The sequence below is a fragment of the Ornithodoros turicata genome, chromosome 4, assembly GCF_037126465.1.
Source record: "Ornithodoros turicata isolate Travis chromosome 4, ASM3712646v1, whole genome shotgun sequence".
In the NCBI taxonomy this organism is placed as follows: Eukaryota; Metazoa; Arthropoda; class Arachnida; order Ixodida; family Argasidae; genus Ornithodoros; species Ornithodoros turicata.
The window spans coordinates 10,612,358-10,637,171 of record NC_088204.1 but is presented as its reverse complement, the minus strand read 5'-3'; the positions used below and the strand labels follow the sequence as shown (position 1 = coordinate 10,637,171).

General features: G+C 47.6%; 1 protein-coding gene across 3 annotated transcripts in view; it reads left to right on the top strand.

Moving 5' to 3' along the window:
* LOC135391009 (uncharacterized) overlaps positions 1–17,614 on the top strand; it is a 244,285-nt gene extending 226,671 nt beyond the window's left edge. Inside the window, exons 8-17 of one of the 3 annotated variants that reach the window (XM_064621063.1) lie at positions 4,017–4,291; positions 6,126–6,354; positions 7,159–7,353; positions 10,055–10,393; positions 10,959–11,294; positions 12,244–12,513; positions 13,604–13,918; positions 14,101–15,014; positions 15,531–15,743; positions 16,116–17,614. In XM_064621063.1, the coding sequence (XP_064477133.1) occupies positions 4,017–4,291; positions 6,126–6,354; positions 7,159–7,353; positions 10,055–10,393; positions 10,959–11,294; positions 12,244–12,513; positions 13,604–13,918; positions 14,101–15,014; positions 15,531–15,743; positions 16,116–17,529 (4,500 nt within the window). In that variant the 3' untranslated portion in view covers positions 17,530–17,614. The remainder of the gene's footprint in view (positions 1–4,016; positions 4,292–6,125; positions 6,355–7,158; positions 7,354–10,054; positions 10,394–10,958; positions 11,295–12,243; positions 12,514–13,603; positions 13,919–14,100; positions 15,015–15,530; positions 15,744–16,115) is intronic. The other 2 variants (XM_064621064.1, XM_064621065.1) reach the window with 2 other exon arrangements.
* The last annotated feature ends 7,200 nt before the right edge of the window (positions 17,615–24,814 follow it).

The following is a 24,814-nucleotide window of genomic DNA, read 5'->3' as shown; positions in this document are numbered from 1 at the left end:
GTCTCGCGACGTAAACACCTAATTATTATTATTATTATTATTATTATTATGATTATTATTATTATTACATTCTTCTCCATTGCCCACACAACCAACCTTCCCGAACCGTACTCTCCGGATCTCTTAACGAGCTGGACTCTCGCCCCATCTCTCTCACAAATTGCTTGGTCCCTGGCCACATCAGCCAACCAACATTGAGCCCTCAAAGCTCTCTTACTTTCTGGATAACGTGATTTCAACCCGTATTGTGAAGGGGTTCATTATTTCATTCCCGCATCACCACCAACAATGGGGTAGAGTATCGCCCCTAGGTGACGAAACTCCCCATTCATCATTCGTAATAAAGTTGGTTACGCCACAAGTCTGCAAAACATGAATTTATATGCACCATAGAACGCTTCTGATCGGTCCCAAACCAAGACCAATATTATTCAAGTTTTTTCTTCGTCCAGATACGAAACCATATCGAGAAAAGAAAAAAGAACATGGATTTCCCTGAAAATCTGCGCTCTCCATTACTATGCACGCTACACACACATTCAACACTTTGAACTAACTGTCGTGAAATTCATACATTTAGTCTTCGGTAGTTGAGATCTAGCGGAATTATTGAATATTGGCATCAGGAAGCAGCGAAATTCAGGTTCCGCGATGGCGTGAGCTGATACTGAAAATTTTACGTATTTGATGGTTTGAGGGTTGTTGCAGCGAAGTTTGCCAAGTCGAGCGCAGCGCCATTTCGGGCCCAAGCGGCCACGAATCCAATAGTAGGGTAGTTTCATCATCACATGTTCTGCGTGATGTTTCAAGCGATATGGCGCCAAGGAAAGCTACAAAACCTGTAAGAAATCCACATAAAAAGCGGTGCATCTTGCCAGGTGCGAACGACTCGCAGACATGTATTTGAAAGTGCTGCCGCGTCTGCTAAACTATCGCATGTTGCGCATTTTGGGGCGCTGACGTTGCTGCTCACTTGCGCCACCTGCTCCACAGAAACAGGTACCTGGGTTCAAACAAGTAAAACAAGGCGACAAGAGCAAAGGACGACGAACACGCACTGATACACCAAACTTAATCAGTTTGCTTCAATATTCTTATTATTATTATTATACATTATTTTTTACTTCCAATAACACAATCGATAGCAATGCAAAACAGAAACAATGGCGTCACCGCTGTGAGTTTCATCCGCATCGTCGCGGGTACCGACGTAGTTTGTCCATGCCCCTAGTCTGTCCACGCCGATGACACAGGAACACATACAAGACTTGCCGATGGCGCTCGTAGGCAAGCCATCTTGCCCAACAAAAAGCATTCCATTCTCTACTCCGTGGTGCTTGCTGCTATTTTAGTAAAAGCGAACATCCTTATGCCAGACCAGGAGAACACAAAACATCGCCGAAGGATTTATTAATGCACCTATAAAAATGAGCCAGTGTCTGTAGCAAGCACGGATCATCAACGATGCACGACAAACGAAACCGTCGAGACGGTCGCAAGTGTTGAGTGTAAATAAGTGCGGGCTGTGGGAACGCATCCCTGTAAACCATCTTCGCCTTGATGCAGCGCTGCGATGCTGCAAGAAAAAGAAAAGGGGTTTCACTGTTGATGTTCCCGTGCTTTTTTTTTTCTTTTCTTTTTTCTATTACGGTAGGGATGTATGTGAGTTTCAAAATCTATATACTTCTTGCGAGTTGCTACATATTCGTGTCATGCCGGAGACCGGGAGGTGGTGGGTTCGAATCCTACCACCAGCTGTGCTCCCTGAGGTTTTCCCTGGGTTTTCCGACAGACTTTCGAGGCGGGTTGTCGGGCGCAGTTCCCCTTGAAGTCGGCCCCAGGACGCATGCTAAGCACTCTGTCTCCCACCCTTCCTGCTGACCTCTTTCATCTGTCCATGTTGCTGTCTGTCCTGCTGACCCCACAGTTGCTTCGCAACGCTAACACTGAATTTAAACAAAAAAGTATTCGAAGAAAAACTTCCACTCCTCGCGCAATTCCGCCGTTCGTTTCATCCTATGATCTCTTCCTTTCTTCTGGCACAACATCTACCAAATTGAAAAGAAGACCTGGAAGGTTCTTTGCTGCGTTCAGAACCAGCTGACACGTGGTGCAGACCGAAGAAGTAGGAGCGCCATGCGGTGGCCAGCGTCGGAGGTGGAAGAAGAAGAAGAAGAAGAATGGTGCCTGTCTCGCGTTTCGCTGCAGAATCTCTTGGAAGCTCGCCTCCACTCCTGCATGTTCTATTGCTGCTGGCTTGCGGCGACAGCTATGGGTGACTACCACGACTTCGTTTATGCGAATTCTCCTATTGAGGATATAGGCGGCCTATGCACGAGCTAACACGCTTCCGACCCACCAGGGTGATAGCTTATGGCTGTGCGCCGTGGGTCTACAATGTCTTCCTCAACTGTTACTGCTGGACGGGTGAGCCTTGTGTCACGGTGACGTTCGGTTTTCCCTTGTAGATTCATTGGGAAAGCAGTTACATGTATGGGGGGCGGACACGGAAAGTTTAATAGGACTACTTCAGAAAATCCAGAGAGCTTAGGGCCACTTTTGAACTATGGGAACTTGCTGATAACATAGGAGGAGAAGGTCTCCAAGATGTTTCGGTTCCTTCTCTCTCGAACGATTGTCCAGGCAGAGTGAAGGTCAGCGAAAACGAAACCGTGAAGGTCAGTCCTCCCTTCCTCATTTCAATAATCTCCCAGGAGGCAACGCGTGCGCAAGGAGCACTGGGTTTTCTGAAATCGTCCCTTGAAACAGTGTGCCTTACGGGGACGCGATAGCCCGTCCGTCTCCTGTGTATACGCTCCTCGATTCGTCAATTATGCCTCACCAACTCGCTAAAAATGTCCATTGTTGAGGAAGCTTTATATAAGATGTGCGCTCTGTACTTATAGGCAGGATTTCATTTTTAAAAAGTATTGCCGTTCTCTTACGTCTTTCCAATCGTTTATGTGACTGACACATCGTAAGAAATTTCGTGTAGCATTATTTCGTTACGGTTCGGTGTAGGAACGCGTCTTACCGCATACATTTTGTTTCAATTAACGAATGAAGTGAACTATCCTTTTAGCAAAAACGTTCGGTTACGAATGTACTCACGAAGAGACATGTCCTTAGCGCACTACTGCATGGGAAGCGAGGAAAGTGACTTAATCTGTGGTACTAACAAGAAGCATGCCTATACATCTTGCATATGCGGGGACATGGAATAAGCCCTAATAAACCTCTTCCTCTTTGTAAGCAAATGACGTCATAGTGTCCGACAGCGCCGCCAATTTGGTAGAGTTGAACTATGCTCGAAACTAGGAGCTACAAGGTCGCGCCCGAAAGCCGTGGTCTTGAGGGGTTTACCCTTGGACCTTGGGTCCTGCTTTCTCTTCAGTAGGAGGTAGCGAACAAGGGCCATTCGTGGAACCCAGACCTCGCCTTCCGATTTTGTTTCGGTTTCAGTCTGTCTACCAACGTCATGATGACGTATGTCGCGTAGAGGTCTGTTCGCTTCAGTTATGTGGTAGTCCCTCATTCCGAGTGCTACATGAACGGTACACTGTAAACTTTTTCACACCTTTAAAGGTGTGGCGCTATGAACATTCAACCTGGTTGCGTAACATTGCATCTCCAGGATGATATTTTACTAAATTTGGAAAGCATTACTAAGATCAAGTGTCAGTGCAAATCTTGCTTTCATTATGTCTTGGATATCGTAGGTACGAGCTAATGCATATATGCTCGCTATCGATAATCGGGCACGCGCAAGTGTCTTCAATACTGTTGAACAACGTTGAGATGTTGCAAGACTGATTTTTTTTTTGGAGGACAGACACACTCGAGAAAGCAAATTTGGCGAACCGTGCTCCATTATGATGTTACCAAAATTACACCTAAAATGGCGTGCGCCATGCACGTTGTTACACCTTTAAAGGTGTGAAAAGATTTAGAGTGTATCTTTCTTCGCGGCCAATCTTCTCGCGAAGCCTTCATCCAGTAAGAACTTCCTTTTCTAGGTGTGTGGCTATCTGCCGGCTAATACACGGCTAGAATGCGTTGGACCGCGAGGTTACGACGACATCCGTGTTCGGATCGATACAGTTTATTGCCGCTACATCATCCAGGATCATTTGATGAGTCCAGACTACGAACTGCTGTACAGTTTCGGCGATGTTGTTGCCGTCCCTGGCACTCCCGATTATAAAGTCATTTCAACCGACGCCTTCGCTGGAAATGTGTGGACCGATGTAGACTTCGGCTACAACTACCACTACTATATCGCAAATATGACGTAAGTACGTACAGGCCGTGGTGGCAAATCCGGGAAGTGAGGTGATCTCGAAAAAAACTAAAAAGGAACAGGACTTGGGTCTGGAATCTCAACACGGAATCACTTAGGCGGAATTAAAGGGGGAAAAATAGACCGTTAGACCCTGGAGTGTTTTAAGGTTTTAATGTAAGGTTCGTGAACATAAACTTAACCGTGTATTCACACGAGTGACATCCCCCCAGAAGCGGGATGCGAAAAGCGTCATAGCTTTCTGTTGTCACGTGAGCGCGAGCACTCAACGTCGTGTCTTCACGCGCACTACTAACCGTGGGGAATATCCTGCTACACAGCCACAAGATACTCCGTAGCAGGCGACAGGGGAAACACGCCGACAGTGTCGTCTGCTAAGTGTCGTCTGCTAAATCCGCTGTACGCCAATTCCTGGATATTCCGCATCGTGTGAATGCTCAACATAACACGAGACGAACATCGCGGCTCTTTAACTTTTCTTCGTTCTCGCCTTTTCTTCCACTAGATTATTCGGTGGGCATGTCGCTCGTGTGAATACACAGTAAACTACGTAAACTTCTGCGCATTTGTAAAAGTGGTTAATTTCGCGGTCTTAATAATTCGTGTGGAAGCGGAAATCGCAGGACCAGAGTTAATGACACTGCCGGCGGTGTCAAAGGCTCTACATGCCGGCTGTATTATAGAGGCTTTCCGTGAACTCTAATAGCGTAACAATTACATACGTGCCGGCTTTGTGAAAGCAGGTAACTGCAATGCCAAGCGATACAGTGTACGAATAAACTACTGATGTTGAAGTGGCGTTTCAATTATAGCAGTGTTCGACAATAACACGTTTGTGCGAATAAGGATCGTCGACTAACCCTATTTGCCTTTGTGGAGCTCATATCGTCGCGAATTCCATCACCCATACTTTTTCATCTCCGCTACCTATATATGGCGAAACCTTAATTTCGCGAAAAAAAAAATTGGATCGCTAAATTCGCGAAAATGTATACGTTTACAGTAGTCCCCAAATGGACTAAACCTTTTTCTACGCATGACGCAGCTACTTTCCTTCTCAGTATTGCTTATCTTGGTTATGCACCATGGTCCATAATGAACATAATAAATACGGAGAAGGAAAATCTCCCCCTTAGAGGAGCTTTTCTTGTTTCGTTTTTTAGCAAGCCGTATAGCCTTTACAGTCAGGATTTACAGTACTCAGTACTTTACAGCCAGCATTTAAGGCGGACTCACTTCTTAAGGAAGTCTATTGGGGATTTTTGTTCCCAGCGTTCTCGTAAACCTCGCTAAATTTCTGCATGGAACAGGTACACGCGTGTTCCCCTCTAGTTTATCTAGGGTATGACATATTTTTGAAGCCCTGACGCCATCCACTGATTTTTGGTGAACTAAAGTTTCTCAAATTTTCAATACGTGGGAGTCTAGGGGAGATGCATGAAAATCGCTTCTCTCGGCACACCCGCCCGTGATATTTGCCAAAATGATGTCATTCCCTACAGTAACAGTCCAGGAGTTGATTACAATCAACAAATTCGACAAGCTTGCTACAGTTTTCCGGGTCCCTGCGAATGAAAATACGAGCTTTGTCGTTTCCTAGCATGTTCTGCACGCTCGTGCCGATTACATTACCTCCTTAAAGTGCGGGAGGAAAGCAAAGCGGAGGAAACAATTTTGCGACAGTGCAGCCAACTCTCTCTGGAAGCGAACGTTAACTAGATCGCATGGGTCCCCCTTAAGCCGACGTAAAACGTCTCAAGGACTCAATCTTGAAACGAGGCACCAAAGCGATCTTTGAACAAATCTCGCTTCACTCTCTTTGCAGTATGTTTTATGCGGGAACATTTTACGCAACCTTCGGGTTGCGAAACAAAACTACCCGGTTCATGGAGCACCTGAACGTTTACACATTCACCGTGAAGCATTCGGAAACGCCGTGCGAACCTTACCTTCACGTCGAGGGCCTCGGAGCATGCGGTCACTCCCAAGTGCTCGAAGAAGGCAGAGACCTGGAGCTCGAGGTCTCGCCCAGGGTCACCTCTTCGTGCGATACGGTTAGTTTTTTACTCCATACACATACACACAAAGAACAGGCTATTGGACCAAACGACCGTTTCTCACGACATAAATTAACCGGCAGGGGAAAACAGCGCAACTATCACGACATGCAGGAGGCGCTGACTATATGAACTGTCGTGTGCGACTATCGTGGGCGTCGTCTCCTGTCCCGTGGTGTCGCGCTGTTTTTCCTCTCAGTATGGTGCCGACTTGCCCAGATTACTACCGTGATTCATAACCTGACATAACCTAACAGACAGCTAGACCATCTTGGTATGGGAGGGCCTCGATGATTCCCGGTTGCGCAATCCTTCATCTCGAAATTAACGTTCCCGAAACAAGGAAAATCAAAGAGAAATGCTTCGTAAAATGATATATATATATATATATATATTCACGGATATTTATGTCTGTTCAAGTCGTTTTAGCGAACGAAAGCCACATTTTAGCAGCCGTTACGCTTAGCAGGACGAACACGACAGAGCAGCATGTTGTTGTAGTTTATTATCAGGGGGACCGTGTTGCTAGGTTAGTCAAAGTTCCGTGTTTGCATTGCTATGCCCAGGGTTAGTCTAGGTTCGCCGTTGGCAGTTTCCCGCGCGCGACTGGGCATTTTATAGTCAGATAACATTTATTTACAGTGGTTTATTTTGCAACGGGAATTTCGATCACTTTATTTCGAGGCACACGCTCTTGGTATCTGCAAGGACTGTCTCGTGTATCTGCAAGCAAGCATGCCGCGTACGGGCACATGTTTGAATCAGCTGTACTTCATTGCGCATGACTCCCTTCGCGAACAGGTACTAACATCGTACTCCAGGTTGCAATGGCTGACATTAAGCGTGCCTACGACCATACGCTGTAGTGGAGAATATCCTGCCAAAGACGATCAGAGACTTGGTGACGGCGTGGGAGGATGCTACCAGGGAAAATGCAACGTCACTTACCACCTTCGAATACCACGTTCTTGTGTACAAGACAAGGCGCCTGTCAAGGTAAATTTAAATTATACGTTGGATGCCCATGTACTTCCTCGATGTTTCTCGCAAGGATTCGAAAAAAATTAGGTGACCATCATACCGAACGCGAACCACCCCCTGGGTACCGAATACAACATTCGCATTCATTTTGCGCGAGTAATTAATTCGTAAATGATGATGACAACAGCAAATCAAAATGCGAAGAGCAGAAAACAGAGCTCCATATTACGGCGGTTCGTCCGGAGCAGGATTCCGTGACGTCACCCAGCATTTTCATCTGCTTCTAAGCCTGCATTCTTTCTCCCTTGCCGGGTGATGTCAGGAGGGTGTTGCTCTCAGCGCCCTCCCGCTTCACAGAGGCTTGGTAATAATTAGTTTGAGCCAAATCTGCACAATTTTGGACCGAGATATTTCGTACGCATGTTCCTGACATCCCAAATATTACCGATATGTGTACCTCAACCTTCATAGTGATTTTGTTGCGGAGTCCCACTTTAAAGAAGCAGTAAAGGCCTTCTCCACAATTCTTCCATTTCGGCTGCAGCGTACTGCGCAAGCACATAAGACGTGCTCTCGTCAAGCTCACCTTTAGCGCGGGACAGAAAGGTATTTGACGTAGACGCCCTCTAGAAACCAGTCAACACCCCCAGAGCCCGGTTACTCATTGACGTAGACTGTCCCCCGTATTTAGCCCCGCATCGTGTCGACAACGGACGAATTTTCCGAGAGAAATGAGACCTCACAGAGTCTGCTCCCCAGGCTGGTGTTACGTCACAACCACCTCATTACGTCACGCCAGGAGATCGGGCCGGACCCCCAGGGACGCGCGGCACACTGTACAGTGAAAATATTGTGCATGGCGGCTCCTGGTAGACTGTTTGATAAATGGAACGGGGGTCGGAGCCACGTCAAATTTCAATGACTTGCTCTTTAAAGGAGCACAGAGGGCGATCAAAAAAAAAAAAATCAGATTAAGACATCTCATGAAAGTATGTGTAAATTTACCGCATTGCACGAAAGGTTTTGATGTGTGCAATTTGTTTCCAAAAAAAAAAAAAAACTCATAAATATAGCTCCGCGCGTTCGCCACTCTTGAGTATAAAAAGGAGGAGAAGCATGATGCCACGTCATCGATGACGTTACGGGGTCCACACGTTCTGGTTTGCTGGTCAGTGGGGGTCAACGCCCTGTACCCTTGCAATAGTAAACCAGTTCTGCCAATTGCCCCGGATAGATAGAACTGGGTAGAGAAGGAGCGGCAGAATCATGACCCGAGCCAGGAGCAATGCTTTTTCAGAGCTCTGAACAGCCGAATAGCCGACGGCAGCTACGTAGCAGACAACATTTCTCTGAACCAATCCGCGAGCGCGGACCCTGTAGCGTCAGCGGGAGGTCGTAGGGCAGATCACAGGCTGGTACTGCTCTCCACCACCGTCGCACACGGTCGCTTTTTGTGGCGTGCTCTAAATTCAATTTCCGCGATAATTATGAATCTGTGGTGGGAATTACTTATCACGGTACATCTCACTGGTCTACTTAACGGTTTTATAGGAAAAAAAAACAGGGTGGTAAAAATGACTTCCGTGCTACTTTAAGCCTTACAACCCCTAGTTGGCATTGCTAGAAGTACAGTGAACCCTCGTTATTATGACCATGGTCGTTGCCGAAAATTTTGGTCATAACGCGGAGTTGTCATATTAACGGGAGAGATTTGCAGAGGTTTCACTCCCAGGAGTATGGTCGTAAAGCGCGTATGTCAGATTATCGGGGGTCATATTAACGAGGGTTCCTTGTATAATTACGTTAGAGATCTAATGAGGAAGTATACTTGGGTCGCAATAGTGCCAGCTAAACCACCCACTCTACAGTCCTGACCTGGTTCTGTCGAATGATTACCCTTTGGAGTTTTCCAGAAATTTCTCCGTTTACAACATGTCTCCGTGTCGTCCTCCGCTTCAATATCAAAACAAAGGAACTCCTTCTCAAAAGAAATGAGACCGTTGCATTAAAAAGGGAAAGGTAGACGGATTGCAATAGGAACGTTAGCGTTATATTGCTTGAGTTGAGTTGAGTTGATCAGAAAATAACCTGTAGGTTTCGCGTTATATGGACCTCTCCCTGTTTCTAAACAAATGACGTCATATTGTTCGACAGCGCCATCAATTTTGTGGAGTTGAACTACGCTCGAAGCTAGAGGCGAACGAGGTTCGCGCCTGAAACCCACGGTCTTTAGGGGATTACCATGGTTCTCTGAAATTGACGCGACCTTCGGTCCTACTTTTCTTTCAGTATGTGGCAGAGCACAAGTGCCCATTCGTGGAACCCAGGCCTCCCCCTCCGATTTGTTTGGATTTCAGTCTGTCTACCAACGTCATGATGACGTTTCTCGGGTAGAGGTTTATTGCTAAATATTGTTCCGCGATTCATTCTTTACTTTTTAGTCTAGACCAACTTTTGCTATCTCTTGAGTAGCGGGGGCGTTTCGGTCCGGAACATGCCGTTGCCATGGCAGTCATACCACGCCGCGTCCGCAACGCATGAAAATTGCGATAGTGTGAACTAGACATAAGCGAGAATGGACCGGCTTCTTCGGTTACGTCACCGCCCCACATGAAACCAAACCGTCTTTAGGGTTTCCCTGCAGTTTAGTTAAAGTGTATGCTCAGGACAAATGTAATCTGCGCAGACGTTCTTACGCAAACCCCGTGCTCCGCAGGTAATCATTCGTCAAATGTGGCACCGAAAGACATCGAACGTGCAAATAGTACACGTGGGATACGTCCGCACCACGTCGGAGAGCATTCGGGTCCGTATCGCCGGTTTGCCGCTGACTGTCCTGTCGGACGCCGAAACACTACTGCTCGACGGATCGGCGTCCGTGGATCCACGTTCGCCATACGAAGCGCTGCGTTTCCTCTGGTCCTGTTGGAAGTGTCCACGTAAAAATCCTCTTGCGATTGCATTCAGTCGTAAGAATCGTACGACGGCGGCCGTGGTCGTCGAAGATAACCTAAATTACCGAGGCGCACCTGAAGTTATCGAGTTTAGACTCCAGGTACGTATGAACGATCGAAAGTAAGACTTGCCCTGTAGCAGGTTGTACAGCACTGTGCACACTTAACAGTAACACGACCTCCGTACATTCGGTGGCCCCAGTAGAAAGTGAGCAAGGGTTCCCGACAATGCGAGTTGCAAACATGAAGGTCAGGTTTCGACTTACATGTTTATTACTCGCATTGTGGCGAACTCTTGGGCTGTTTCTACTGGGGCCACCGCTTGTACGGAGGTCGTGTTACTGTTAAGTGTGCACAGTGCTGTACGGACTATAGACGTACGTAGAGGAAAGTACCGGGCCACACAGCGATTAAGAAAGAAAACACCAGCGGCAAAACTTGAGAAATCTATGGCGCTTTGATCATCCACTCATTGTAGAAAGATAAGTGTTCAGGCTCGATAGGCAGCCTTGGACGTTGCTTGGACGTGCGCGTTCGGCTCAGCACGTGTTGCATGGGAACGATCTGTTCTGGAAACTTGCAACGGAAACGGGTACATGTGACGTGTTCTCGCACTTTTCTGCGTCTAATGTTATCCAAGGTTTTAATGAAACATCTCGTCACAAGGTATCAAGCCGGACGGGAGCCGCTGCGACGTCGTCCATTAAAGTGCGCGTTCCTGGAAGGAATGACCGTACCCTCCACATTATATGTCCTTGCTGCGAATATACCAAGATCTCTGGGGAACCAATCTTCATGGAAGCGCGACCACAGCGAACGGAAATCTGGGGCACTCGATACCCGGAGATCACGTGGAGGATCACGGATTCCGCGGGAGCGCGGGCAGACATTGAACTCTACGTCATGGAAAACGGCGGTATCATTGAGGTTGCCAATGCTGATGGCGTGGCCAGTGGTGATTATCACTTCACGGCAGAAAGCAGCGGCTCTGCGGCTTCTGTGGTGAGTGGCAGTACTAGTTAGTCAACGAATCCGAGGCCTCGCATAAAGTCAAAGACCGTGCAGTTTTCCAACATGGGGGCATTCATATTGGAGAACACACGGGTGACAAGTAATTAATTAATCGCTTTTATGATCGCACAGAAGGACTTCCGTGCAAGTGTGTTGAAAGTTTCTTAGCTCTATATTTCCACACGTGGTATACCTTCTAAGGAGTTCCTGTGGTGTCATTATACAGGGTGTTACCCTATAAAAGTCTACCCGTGCCGCCATGCCGTATTCGCCAATTACTCAATGCAGGTGGCACATTGTGCGATCTTTATATAAAGCTCATCAGGACATTTAATCTTGGTAAATTTCAAAGTGATTGAGTGCCGCAGCACGAAGTTATAACTCAAAACGTGCAATTTCCATAGTCAAAACAAACAAGATGGCGGCGTTGAGAAGAGCACTTGACATGCTGCTCCCCACACGACAACGTGTCGCATATCCTGCCAGCCGGATGGAGCTGCAGTTTTCATTTCGTTTTCGTGTAACTGTCGTATTTTGCTCAGAAGTAAGCAACGTGAGGAACGAAAAATTCCGACGCATACTCAGCAGACGACACTCAAAAGGGATGTCGTCTGCTAACTGAGAGGCGCCATCTTGGCTGTTTTGACTACGGGAACCTCACGTTTTGCGCTATAACTTTGCGTTACGGTGCTCAATCATATCGATATTTACCATGATGGAATGTCCTTATGAGTTTTATACGTAGGCAACACATTGTACCGCCTGCATTGAGTAATTGGCGAGCACGGCACGCCGGCGCGGGTAGACTTTTATAGGGTAACACCCTGTAGTTATCTACACCTAGGCACAGGGTACTCCCACCGCGGCGCATCGCCTACGTGCATCTAGGTGTGCAATATTCCCTCACCTTAGTAATGACCGCTGCAAGTGTCTTTCACAGCTGATCCAGATCAAGACAACGCAAACTCTTTTCGAAGAACGACAGCTTCGGCAACAAGACGATCTTCCACCTATTCGTGGAAACTGTACCATAACGCCAAGAAGGGGTGTCGCCGTGCTGTCGCACTTTCGTCTAACCTGCATGGGTTTCGTCGACTACGACGATACTCAACTCACCTTCGAATTCTACTACTGCGATTTGAGAGAGCATGAAGTTCAGCAACACATGTTTCGTACGCTCCGTCAAGCCTGCATACTCCTAAAGTCAAAGGTAGTCCTTGCAACCGACCTTAAAGTGCTACTCCGGACTCGGAAAACAGCGTTTATTTTATTTAGTCCGTGAAAAAGTGCCTCAAAGATTCTGTACGCGAAATTTCAATGCTGTTTACGAAAGCTGTGCTTTTCTGTCAATTATTGAACATCTGCTGGGCCTCCACTAGTTTCGATGACGGGAGGAGCGGGTGACGTAATCATAAGCCCACAAATTGCAATGATGTCATGTTCTGGAAAGGGCACTCGTCCCCTAGCAACGACGCGGGCGTCCAGGGAGGGTTACGCGGTGGAGAAGTCACGTGACGCTAATCGAAGGGAAAATGGGAGAGATGTGTTCTCCCTGCTTTGTATTTTCTCGAAGGTCGGAGCGGTCGCATCGTATGTCACGTGGGGCTCTGCTAACGGAGTGCAAAAACTGAGCCCGCGGAAGACTCGAAGGGCAACAGCGTTGCCAGATGAGAGCCGGGCGCTCAGTCAGAGCCTAACATGACGTCACAGTTCTCGAAAATAAAAATTTAATTTTCTCTCGCTTTCGCGTCACGGAGAGCCAAAATATTTTGCAGGAAGGTAAAGTGAGACAAAATTTCTGTAACATAACTTCGGTAGGATTCTGAAGACACGAGATTTAGTCCGTAGTGGCACTTTAATGTACTCTTCGGGATAATTTTCACGGTGGCAAGCGACTTTTGCTTGCAGGGCAGTTGAAGACCATCTTCCCGTTGGACACACTGTATAACGCACTCACAGCTGATCGCACTTTTTCTTTTTATGAAAGTCATCTCAGTTATCAAAGCCTAGCCATCAGTGTGTTTATGAAAAGAAATTTGCGCCTACCTACGTGAAGCCGACTCATAAATCAGGCAACAGTAGCCTATAGTTAAAAGCTAAATGCCAAGCAACCCTTCGGCCAAAAATTGTCCTTTAGTCTCCGAAAACAACAATGAGCGCCCCAGTTCCATTTGCTTATTATAACAGTCGATGTTGTTTGAGTGGTACGCAGCTTGCGCTCTGCCTAACAGAAAGAAAGAAAGCTCCAGGAGCAGAAAATGCGCGTCGCCAGCTAATCCCTTGCCTCGCTGACGTTCTAGCTGAATGATTCAACGTTTGGAGGGGTGCTTCCACAAGGTCGGCCCGAAAACAAGTACGAAGCCCTGATCGTGGTCTTCTGCATCGACTCCACGGGGGAATTTTCGTACACCACGGTCGACGTTGTTGTGGACAGTGGTAACTGCTCCAGCGTTACCCTGAAGGACGTCACGCAGTACCAGCGTGATGCTGCTGCCTGGAACACAGAGGACGACTCTAGCGCAACCGTCAGCGACACATTGTCCTACATTCAGAGCTCTTCCATCATGCTCAAGTCCGATTTTTATCGCGGCTGTGACAACGAAATGGACGGACAGGTAAAATAGCACGTATCAACCAACAACCACTTTGCTTGCACATCGAATTGATGCACCGTGGTTATACCAGACGTGCTGCCACTGCCCCAGCACATCATCGACGTAGTGTGTGTCGAATATTTTCTTTGTTTTCGTCTGAGATCCTGGGAATTACATTTGGTACCACGGCTCTTTTTCTGTAGGTGCTTGAAAACCAGACTCACGTACGTGAGAACTTCGTCGAGTACCTGAGCAATGTACCCATTAGCAGCGAGGGCGATCTCCAGAAGGCAGCGGAAGTGCTGGATGCCATCTTGCCCACCAACAATTCTGAGGCCAACAAGAACATAACGGAGGCTGCAATAGTACTAGTGGACAAGTACGTGGACGCCTACGAAGCGTTTGCTGCAGAGGAAGTCGACGGACGGATCGGCAATCGAACTGTCGCAGTCGGCGAAGCAGTAGCCGAAACTATAACGGCTGTCTTGAATATCACCGTGCCCCCGCCGAGGGAAACCCCGTCCGTCGTACCAGAGAACTTCAGTACGACACCCGAGTGCGTTACAGCAGAAATGCTGATAGAAAATCTCGGACGCATTGCCAAGTCCGTATCCAGAGTTGTCGACACCGAAGTGGAAGACCTGAGCATCATGTACGAAGATTACGAGCTGTGGATACGAGAGAGCCAGCGAACGGGGTTCCTGGGATCTTTCAACGGAACTAAAGTTCGTCTGCTATCGAGAGCGGACCAGCAGACTTCTATCGTGTTTCCGGCAAGTCCGTTTCGCTGCCATAGATCTGGACGGTTCTCAAACACGCAAGCGGTCAGCGTTAACGCGTCTGTGAATGTTGGAGGAAGGCGTGGGCGTTGGAGATCGATGAGGCCGGTGCGGGCTGGCATGGAGACCTTCTTGAGGAGAGCTGATCCGCTGGCGCACGACGACAGCACGACATACCAGACATCTTTACATAACGTGTCTGTCCATCGACTCGGCAATGCAGAGACTGATGCTTATCTCCGTGTGCATCTTGTACCGGTTCGTTTGCACGAAGAGTTTATCTTCGCGGTGGCTGTCAATAGGACACCCAACAGGAAGGACTTCATGGAGCAGAACAGGTAAGACGGACCTTGCAATTCGAATCGCACTCTGTATTTCGCAGCCACTCCAATGCATCTCGCTATATACTCTTAGTTCCGCCACATCATTGCGGTGATCTAAGCTAGATTCACGAAAGTATGCATGAAACAAAAACGTTAAAATCCGGATGCACCAGGAGTCAGTCCGTCACTTGAGCGCTGTGTGACGTCGAAAGTAAAGGGTTAATTTCGTCTACGGGTAGCTTGTTAAAATGCATTCTTGGCACTCCTCCTTGGCTATTATTATTATTGTGCTCACGTAGCACCTTGTGTTATGCGCGGAGATACTGGAACCAGAGAAAGCAGAACAGCCCGCCGCACCTGGCGTGAACGTACGCGTCCCGTTACTCTGAACCTGACATTTCAGTGGATAAAGTATCGGTGCGTGTTTCCGAGAGGGCTTTCGTCTAACGAAAGACCGCAGAGAGACCCCACGAAAGAAACGTACGAACCACTAGATCTGCTGGGTCTTCACATCGCGATGTTCTTACGCAGTTACTATGTGAACGTCCTGGTTGGGCACCATCATCGCTGGATAAATATCGACCAAGGAGGCGAGATCTTTATCGCCGTTCTCCCACTGACAAATGACACTGCTGCCGTGCTCAGAGACCCGCACTTCAGCTTGGAAACGATTGAAAATCGGAGCATGATGTACGGCCTGCAATGTACGCTTTATGTCTGCATGTACTGGAACACAAAAAGCAGGTATGTGCTTACTGCAGCTTGCTTGCAGATGATGTGTGGAACAAACGAGCGCCTGACGTTCCCCTACTCTAGCCTCTGGGCCCTATATTCAGCAGCACACGTCTGCGTGCCCCGCGAGCGTTCGTGATTCGTTACTAGCCTTAACTAATCATTATTTGCTTTAAAAGTTACATGGGTTCAGTACGTGCGGTGTCGGATATTGTTTTTGCATTAATAGTTAGCCAACGATGATGTCTGCCAACGTGATTATTACAAATCAGGCCGATGCAGAACCTAGCATGGTGAAGAACCTTGATGCATGGTGTAAAAACCTTGTATGGTGTCACAAACGTTTCCAAGTGTTGTTACTGACATTCCGTTCTCTTGTGCCAGGGTTTGGGCGACAGGCGGCTGCCGACCGTTGCCAGACTCCGATCGCCAGTTCGTCCACTGCGTATGCAACCATACCTCAATTTTCACCGCTGGTCTTTTCGTCGCCCCAACTCCAATCCACTTCGCAGAGCTGAGTGTCATACTCAGAGACATGACCGAGAACTTCCTCATGCTCGCTGTTATCCTCATTATTTGGTGCATTTACATCCTCGTCGCCGTCTGGGCAGTAGGCGCGGACACGCGCGACGAAGGCGCCCTAGGTATCGAGTACCTCGCCGAAAACGATCCGGAGGATGAGTTCGGGTACCTGATTTCAGTCTACACCTGCTTCAGGCGAGGCTCCGGAACATCGAGTCAAGTGCTGTTCAAGGTCCTAGGGGAGGACAGCGAATCGCGGGAGAGCGTCATTCGAGACGGTGCCCACAACCCTCTGGCTCTACAAACGGGGGGCCGGGACTGGTACTTCTTGAGCAGCCCTGATAATCTCGGAACGATCAGAACTGTCGTAGTAACAATAATCGCCAAGGGCAACAGACTGGCCTGGACGGTGGATACCATTGTTGTTCGAGACCTCCAGAGTACCGTATGCTATGTCTTCGTCGTGGACGACGTCCTATGTCCAGACGCCTATCGGGGTAAGACGACGTACGAATTCGAACGAGCAGATGATTCCGTGCTGCAGAATCCGTGGCGGATCTTTAAGGCTCAACTGGTTCGCAACTTCCGCGAGGAACATCTCATCTTCAGCACGTTCAACAGGCACACAACCGGGAACTTCACGCGCAGGCAGCGAGCGTCCGTCACCCTGCTCCTGGTATTGTCTGAAATGCTGGTTAGCCTCATGTTCTACGGCACCACGGGAGATAAGGACGAGAAGTTCGAATGGAACATAGTCTCTTCCATCGTAGAAGTTCCGGACAGACGCGAGGTTACCATCGCCCTGGAATCGGCAGCCATTGTTACACCCATGGTCTTTGTGGTTATGTTCCTCTTCGGACGCTCGAGACAGCAAGCGTTCCGAAGGAGACCTCAAACACCTCGAGTCGTATTCAGCGCATCGGTCCACGAATGGATCGAAGAGGAGGAAAGCCCGAATGAAACGACGAGGTCAGAGCTTCGCCGGCATAGCCTGTTAGTAAGGAACGCGCGCGAAGAGCTGCTGCCTATGTGGACCTCGGCGCTAGCCTGGGTACTCTGTATCGGAGGTTCGGTGGCGTGTTCAGTGTTGGTTGTTCTGTACGGTTTGACCTACGGCTACCATAGAAGTGCGTCTTGGGTGCGATGTAACTTTTTCAACGTTATAGTGACTGAATTCGTCGTGCATCCCGCCAAATTGTGCTTTACGTCGGCGACCATGGCTGTTTTGCGTCGTCCTACAGAGGTGGAGAATATTCCGTTACGTTATATTGACTGAGCGGTTAGAGCTCTTTTCTATGTGATGATAGTTATGGGGTATATGTGAAATAATGAACAGTAGTAATGAATTAAGTAGTGTGCTTGCCCCTGTTTTCGTTCACGATACGCAGGCGACGCAGCGCAGACATGCATGTCGTAGACAGGTTTCCTGCTCTAAAATTAATGTCTGAGAAGAAGACAGCAAGGAAGCACAGATTGCATTGTACTGAACAGACACCACGCACAGTCCACTGTAGATGCCATATTTAGACTGTACAATGTAAGCACCGTCCTAGAGTGGTAAGTTCTGCTATATTACACGCGTACAACGATAGATTTCTCCCTTTTGAATACAACGCAGTATGTCTGTTAAGCTAAACATGTGCATGCGCATCTTATTTTTATCCTCTGAAAGTAAGCTCGTCTGTCTGCTCGGGCTTGTAATGACTATCAGGAGTCTCGTACAGGACAACGTAGGTCACATGCTTAATGTATGCCAACAAAAAACAGTTGGAACGTAATGTGTCGTAGCATCCAAGCCAGCGCCCAGTGTGATCAGGTACAAAGTGTCAAGGCAGCCGCTGAAAGTCTGCATGGGAGGGGCAGCTACACGCCTGAAGGGCGCGCCTAATTGTAACTACGCAGCACAACATGGTCCAGTATTGCTTCTATCCAGCAAATATTTGGCAAAGATACTCTACTGCTAGGGATAGAGGGAACAACATAACCCCTGCGGCAATGGTAGGATTGTCTCTAGTCTAGGATCACATCAATCTAGAATCACAGCAACAGCAGCAGTTGCCTGTATATTCTCGTTTGACAATTCGAAATGTTTCTGCATCGAATCCAACCGTTCGGTCAATGCACTCTGTGTTTACCTCACAAAATAACTAAACGATAAGGCCAGTCCATATCCGTCTTCTGCAGACCCGACTCCGCTTCCAGTAAAAGAAAACTCGAAGCCTTGATTACTACCCATCCTCACGGGCAATGCCATTTAGAAACGCCACATCCCAAAACCGACACGCAGCCATTATTAATCACAACAAAGTTCTCCCGCCCAACCACACACGGAAACAATGAACGTGGCGTACACTCAACGTTGGGTCCCCCTCATATACCGCGCACACAGCACTCGCGCTACCATCATTTGAACCCACCGCACTGTAGCCATGGCAACAGACGACGCTGGAGGGACTAAGATGAACGAGAACACACGGCAGGAGGAAGAGGGGGTAAGACGCTAGATCCTCACATTAAGGAACCTACTCCTTCCCGTCTCACTAAGAGTAAGCCACCCCACCTGCCAAGATCTGAGCAATAACGCGTGTTTCAGCAAACCGCGCTTGGGGCATGTGGGGATACACGCAGACGACGCAAGAGAATATTAACGTCGGCTTCTTTCGGCGGCAGAAATCCAGGGACGGCATTAGAGAGGGAGGAGATAGCATCAGCGAAGTTTTGTGTAGCACAGGTTGGTTGCTGCGGTTCGTGGGATACGAAAGTTATGATAAGCTGGGCGGTTCGTGTGAGAGTTGTAGTGTGGAAACGACGAAAACGTTGGACAATATCAAAGTTTTGCGTCATTTCTTTAGCTCGTCGTTTCGGTAAGTATCGCGGAACTTTCCAAATTATATCTGTCGGGATGTGTGTACTTTGCGTAGAGGTGTGGCGTATGTCGGCGTAATTTTTTGTCTGATACATGCATGTCGTATGCGTGGTGTAGGAAATAATTGTAGAGCAACAACGGCGGAGGTCAATAGTTATCCGTTTGCGTATTGTTCGGGATTTAATTATCGTTTGGAACTAGTAAACTTACTTGCACTTTAGTTAATAAAAAAAAAAAAGGCTGCACCTTTGGGCACTGCGCCAAATGTACTTATGTAGGGGTTGCGACACTTTCATAGATAGGGTTCATTATATCATGGGCGCATTGTACTGCCTGAATACTGAGGAAAAAATTCTTCTACGTGCCGTACTTCGAGGGCTGGTATCTCGCTAACACACTCCCGAGCGAAGCGCAGACGTCAGAGAGCTCAGGGCTGCGTTCATTCCCATTGGCAGCCGTAAGCACGTGTCTTCTCGTTACGCTGCCACACTGGCGCGGGATCGAGGGCTGTGATATCAGAGAGGCATGAGTTTCGGTATTGGCCAACGAGATATAGAGAGGGAAACAGAGAGATAAACCGGCAGCCATATTGAAGCCACTCTGGATGGCGCCATGTTGACCTCACCTTGCCTTGTTTGCAAATGGCGGACATTAGGGACTCATGCGGTGAGCGTCTTCGCAATTCCGTGGCATTTATTGGTTAGGGAATGCCGCCAAGAGTTTAAGGAACCGGTTTTATAGCGAATAGAGTACCTCAGGCCCTACGTTGTTTCGCCGCCGCGCAAAGCATACTGGTGGGCGCTATCAGCCGACGCGTTTTTCCCCGCTTCTTGCCCACGACAGCAAACTATAACCTCGTACCGGCCTTCTCGTGACGTCACATGTTTGTAAACAAAAGGTCGTCGTTTTTTTTTAATTCCGTGTTAGCGCCGCGGAGCAACTGTGGCTATGAGCGGCGTACAGACGTGGACAAATGGAGAGAGGACAGAAGAAAGGAGTGGGGGACAGGGGGGTTAGTATGCGTCCTGGGCCGACTTCAGGGGGAGCTGTGTCGACATTCGTCTGGAAAGTCTTCGGAAAACCCAGGGAAAACCTCAGGCAGCACAGCTGGTGACAGGATTCGAACCCGTGTCACCTCCCAGTCTCGGCGTGGAAAGCGACCATCCTAACCACTATGCCACGGGAGCTGGTAGATGGTACTCTTTTGAGCTGGTTGTTTGCGGGCAGAAAAAGTTGCACCATCTCCCGTGGCGTACTGGTTAAGATGATCGCTTTCCACGCCGAGACTGGGAGGTAGCGCGGGTTCGAATCCGGTCAGCGGCTGTGCTGTCTGAGGTTTTCCCCTGGTTTTTGCAATGTGTGATGAATGTGGTGTACCGCATCCCGCTGACATGCGGTAAGGCATATGTTGGGCAAACTGGGCGTTGCGTTGATGCGAGGTTAAGAGAACATTGTTATGCCTATTCAAAAACTCCTATCTGCGGCCACCTTGCTGCCCACTGCAGCGTCTGCAAATGCAAACCGTTGTTTGGTGACACGACCATTTTGGATAGCGCGAGAGATAGGTTAAAGTGACAGTCCGGTCGAAAACATAGGTCTTGGAAACACCGCCTTATGATTTCTAATACTCCTCACAACAACTGTGCAAAATATTTCAGAAGAAATCGTATCGCACGATTTATAATCGACATTTTTCTGTGCCGCAGTTGGTCCCGAGTAAAGGCCGCAGCGAGCTCTCGCGTGACGTGCATAAGAGCACGTGACTTGCGCATGCGTGTTTGCGCGATAATTGATTGTTGCGTGCTAGCATTTGTCCATTATGATGTTTTTGAGTAGCAATCACGCGTTATGTAGACTAAAATGCAGAGTAGCGTCAATGTAAACACAGGTATCACGACGTAGCCTTCTGTTCAGTGCACTCATAGACAAAAACACCTCTCTGCATTCCCAGCAACGGCGCAGTCCTCCGCTCCACTTTGTTCATTGGGGACATCCGCTCCGGATGTCTTCAGAGGGGTATTTTTTATTCGATATCTCGAAAACCACGCCGTTTTGTGAGCTGAAACTTTCCACCCAGCATGTAAGCTTCCGTGACAGTTGGAAAAAATCAACTTCCAGTTTTCCCGGACTGCCCCTTTAAAGAGGGAAGTGATAGAAGCTTATCATATCTGGCGACTCGGTAGCGAGCGGTGTGTGAGTCAGCCTTCCGTTGCACTGAGCGGGAGGGAACTAGATATGTTGCACGCGTTTTGGTCTCGCTAAGAGATAGTGTGGTGGGCGTAGTTGAGCTGTGGTTGCCCCGGCGCTAGTGTGTGTTCTTTTCTTCATGGCATTAAAGTTGTTAGTGGCGCACGTTACTGTTTTGTCTACCTCCGTACGGTTTGTAATACTTTGCAGCGTTTTTTGCTACTTGCCATGGAATACCAACTAGCCCAACGGTCTGCGTTATTTGACCCCTGGTTTTGCCGAAAACTTCCGAATGTCGGCACAGTTCCCCCTGAAGTCTGCCCAGGACGTACACTAACCTCCCCTATCCCCCACTCCTTCCTGCTGTCCTCTCTCCATCTGTCCACGTCTGTGCGCCGCTCATAGCCACAGTTGCTTCGAGGCGCTAACACGGTATTTAAAAAAAAAAGTTGCTCCGGCTCGAGTGTGCACGTCCCACGGCCACTTCAACCCAACATGCGTCGCGCACTGGCGTTTCATTGGTCCTTCGGTTCGCTCTTCGTTCGTTTTTGCCTTGAACGAGGGATTGCGAGAGGTCTCCTTGAAGCTTCAAAGTTCTAGGGGAAACGCCGGGCGGTTGCGCACTCTATGTATCTCTATCTCTATCTGGTGGTCATTTTGTCCGCTTCAATTGCCCTCTTCGCTTGGGAAATTGTACACATTCGGGTTCACATCGGTTTACTTTTATCTAGGAAAACCTGGGATTGCGTGTTGCAACCAGAGGCGGTCCAATCTTTTGGTCACGTGGTCCTATAACGGACCACGCTAACGGACTTACGCTGTGTAAAGCTATCACGTTAATACTATTTATTTATCACAGATTGTGACCGAAGGCTAAGGCAGAAGTCTGGAAGACTTGGCAGGGCACGCATGTTCAAATGAGTTTGAAATCTTTCTCACTGCAAATACCTCGACATCGCAATAACGTTTGGCTGTTTCTATAGTGCGAGTAGCTCTTGCGCCAATAAGACTCAAATAATCATCGTCATCATTTGGATGTTTCACCTTCTCCTATCCCGAAATCCTATCTTTATAATTATTATTCAGATTATTTACTCTTCTAATTGCTACACAAACACGCGAATCACTGCGTATTTTTAGAATGTGTTCTGACGAGTGTCCTAACGTTTCTCCGCACACCACCAATCACAACGACACAAATTTACGGTGTTTCGTGTGTCATATAACAGCATACTTCGGCACATTTCTCTTTGATCGACATATAATATGACGGTTGCATATTACGTCATATTTCGGAGCCTTTTTCTCTCTCTCTGTTTCACTATATATTCGCCCTAATTAGAGTCATTTTTTAACGTTTGCCTTTTTTTTTGCCCCTGCTCACGTTGTTTTAAAAAGGAGTACTTTCAATAAGAAATGTACATTCTCATGTGTAGAACGTACGTAGAACGATTTACGCAATTATAGTTCCGAGCTATACAAAAGCTTCTGGAACAACGTTCCCGGCATCATAATATTTCTGCATATTTGCACGCATATTTTGAGAGATTTTTGTGCATAAAGTGCAGGGCCCTAATCATGACCCATCCCTCGCCTTGCCAGCAACTTTACCGGGCTCTATCCAAACACACTCGAAACAAACAGAACCATAGTCGTAATGGCGTTTCTGAGTGTGATAATAAACGGAGTGCTCTCGATAGCCCCTTCCCATTATTTATTACTCCTTCGCTCTACTCACATCGTCCCATCACAACCACACGCTCAATTCTCGGATCTGGCAGCAGTGGCAGCTCTATGTAGCCCGCTATGAGGTACGGGAGGAAGACAGTTCGCTGTCAGCGAAAGCGTCAGCACACTACATCATAATATGGCCCCTTCTCTCTCTCTTTCTCTCTCTCTCACACACACACACACACACCTCAGCAATTCTTTTATTGAGTCTCTTCGTGTGGTTGTGTTTCTTCTGTGACGAAAGGCAGGTGCTTTCGTTTCGTTGGATCCTTCGGGTTGCTTTGTCGGAACAAAAGGTTCCGACGCAAAAATATCACGTGCAAAAAGAAAGGATCCTGCTCTCGTGGAAGTCTGCATCAAGAGTGCAGTGCCCAACGGGCGAGTGAGATCACATGCAGTCACCGATATACTATATATACAGTCAACCCTGGTTTTATGAACGTTCAATCTGTGAATTCAATCGTTTTATAAAGCGCTTTTTTCCCCCTCACTTCGTTGTGAAACGAACTGTATTCTTTCTTTAAGACCTCGATATATGAATTCCCTCGTTTTGTGACCGTTTTTTTTTTTTTTTTTTTTTTTGAGAAACATTCGCTGTTCATAAATTAAGGTTTGACTGTACAGGGTGTTCCACCTAACGTGAAAAGAAAAAAAAAATCGCATTAAAAATATATTTGTCTAAACACTATGGGATAAACACTACCGTATAGGCATGTGCGACGAATACTTATTTTAAAACAAAAGCGAATAGGGGGGGGGGGATATGCATATTGCGAAGAACAAAGAAGGGAAAGGTTAGCCTTACATGAGTCTGCTTGCTATTCCCTTAAGAAGAATGGAAACAAGCTGATACGCAACCATAATTGTCACTGTTCCCTCACTGTTCGCTCTTGATGAAGCCATCATAGCTTACCAAGAATGTTCAGTTCCCCTGAGGAACCTGAGTAGGTATACATAACCGAATCGAATAAGAATCGGATACTATATAGTTGTATGACCGGGCCGGATACACATGTAGGGATATAAACATGTGTACGGCCTGTATAGCGATATATTCATATGGATCAGAATATGAAATAGAGCTCACTGTGTTTTATGCACACTCTCTTGTACAGTTTTCGGTATTCGAATTCGGTTTGGAAGAAACATTGATTCGATTCGAAATTCGAACATAGAATTCCGTATTGGATATAGCAAAAAAAAAAAAAAAAATCGAATAGAGAATTATTCGCCTCGGTATTCGAAAAAAAAAAGGAACAAAGAATATTTGCACAGAGCTAATGTAACTGGATTTTAAACTATGTGCTGACTGATTGTCGAGTATTTGGATTCTTTTCAAATTAGTTCCTCACGGATATCCTAAAGACGTAGAATAAAGAACCCTCGCAGCTAACGTATGTCAAACCAAAAGTCGCTTTTTTTATAACCGAGCCTTTTTGCTGTTGGAAGCCTTCGCTGGTCCAGCAGAGCGGTTCTTGAAGTGCCATTTTCACATCCTGCGAAGTCTTGAACTTTTCCGGGGAGAACAACGCGAAGCCTTCAGTCGCAGCGCCACCACACGGGCCGTTACCATTAAACTTGAATTATGTCGTCGTTAGCAACACCAGCGCCTCCTGTGCCCGACCGGGGGTTTCTTCTACGAGCGCATTGTTCGCTGCACTTTCTTCCCATTTCATTCCAAAACCGACTTCCACCCTTTCCCTCATCATCGTCCCCTTCTCCACCTCTTATTTAAGTTGTCTCGAGCACCCTCCTTCTCGACAAGAGCCAAGCCGCT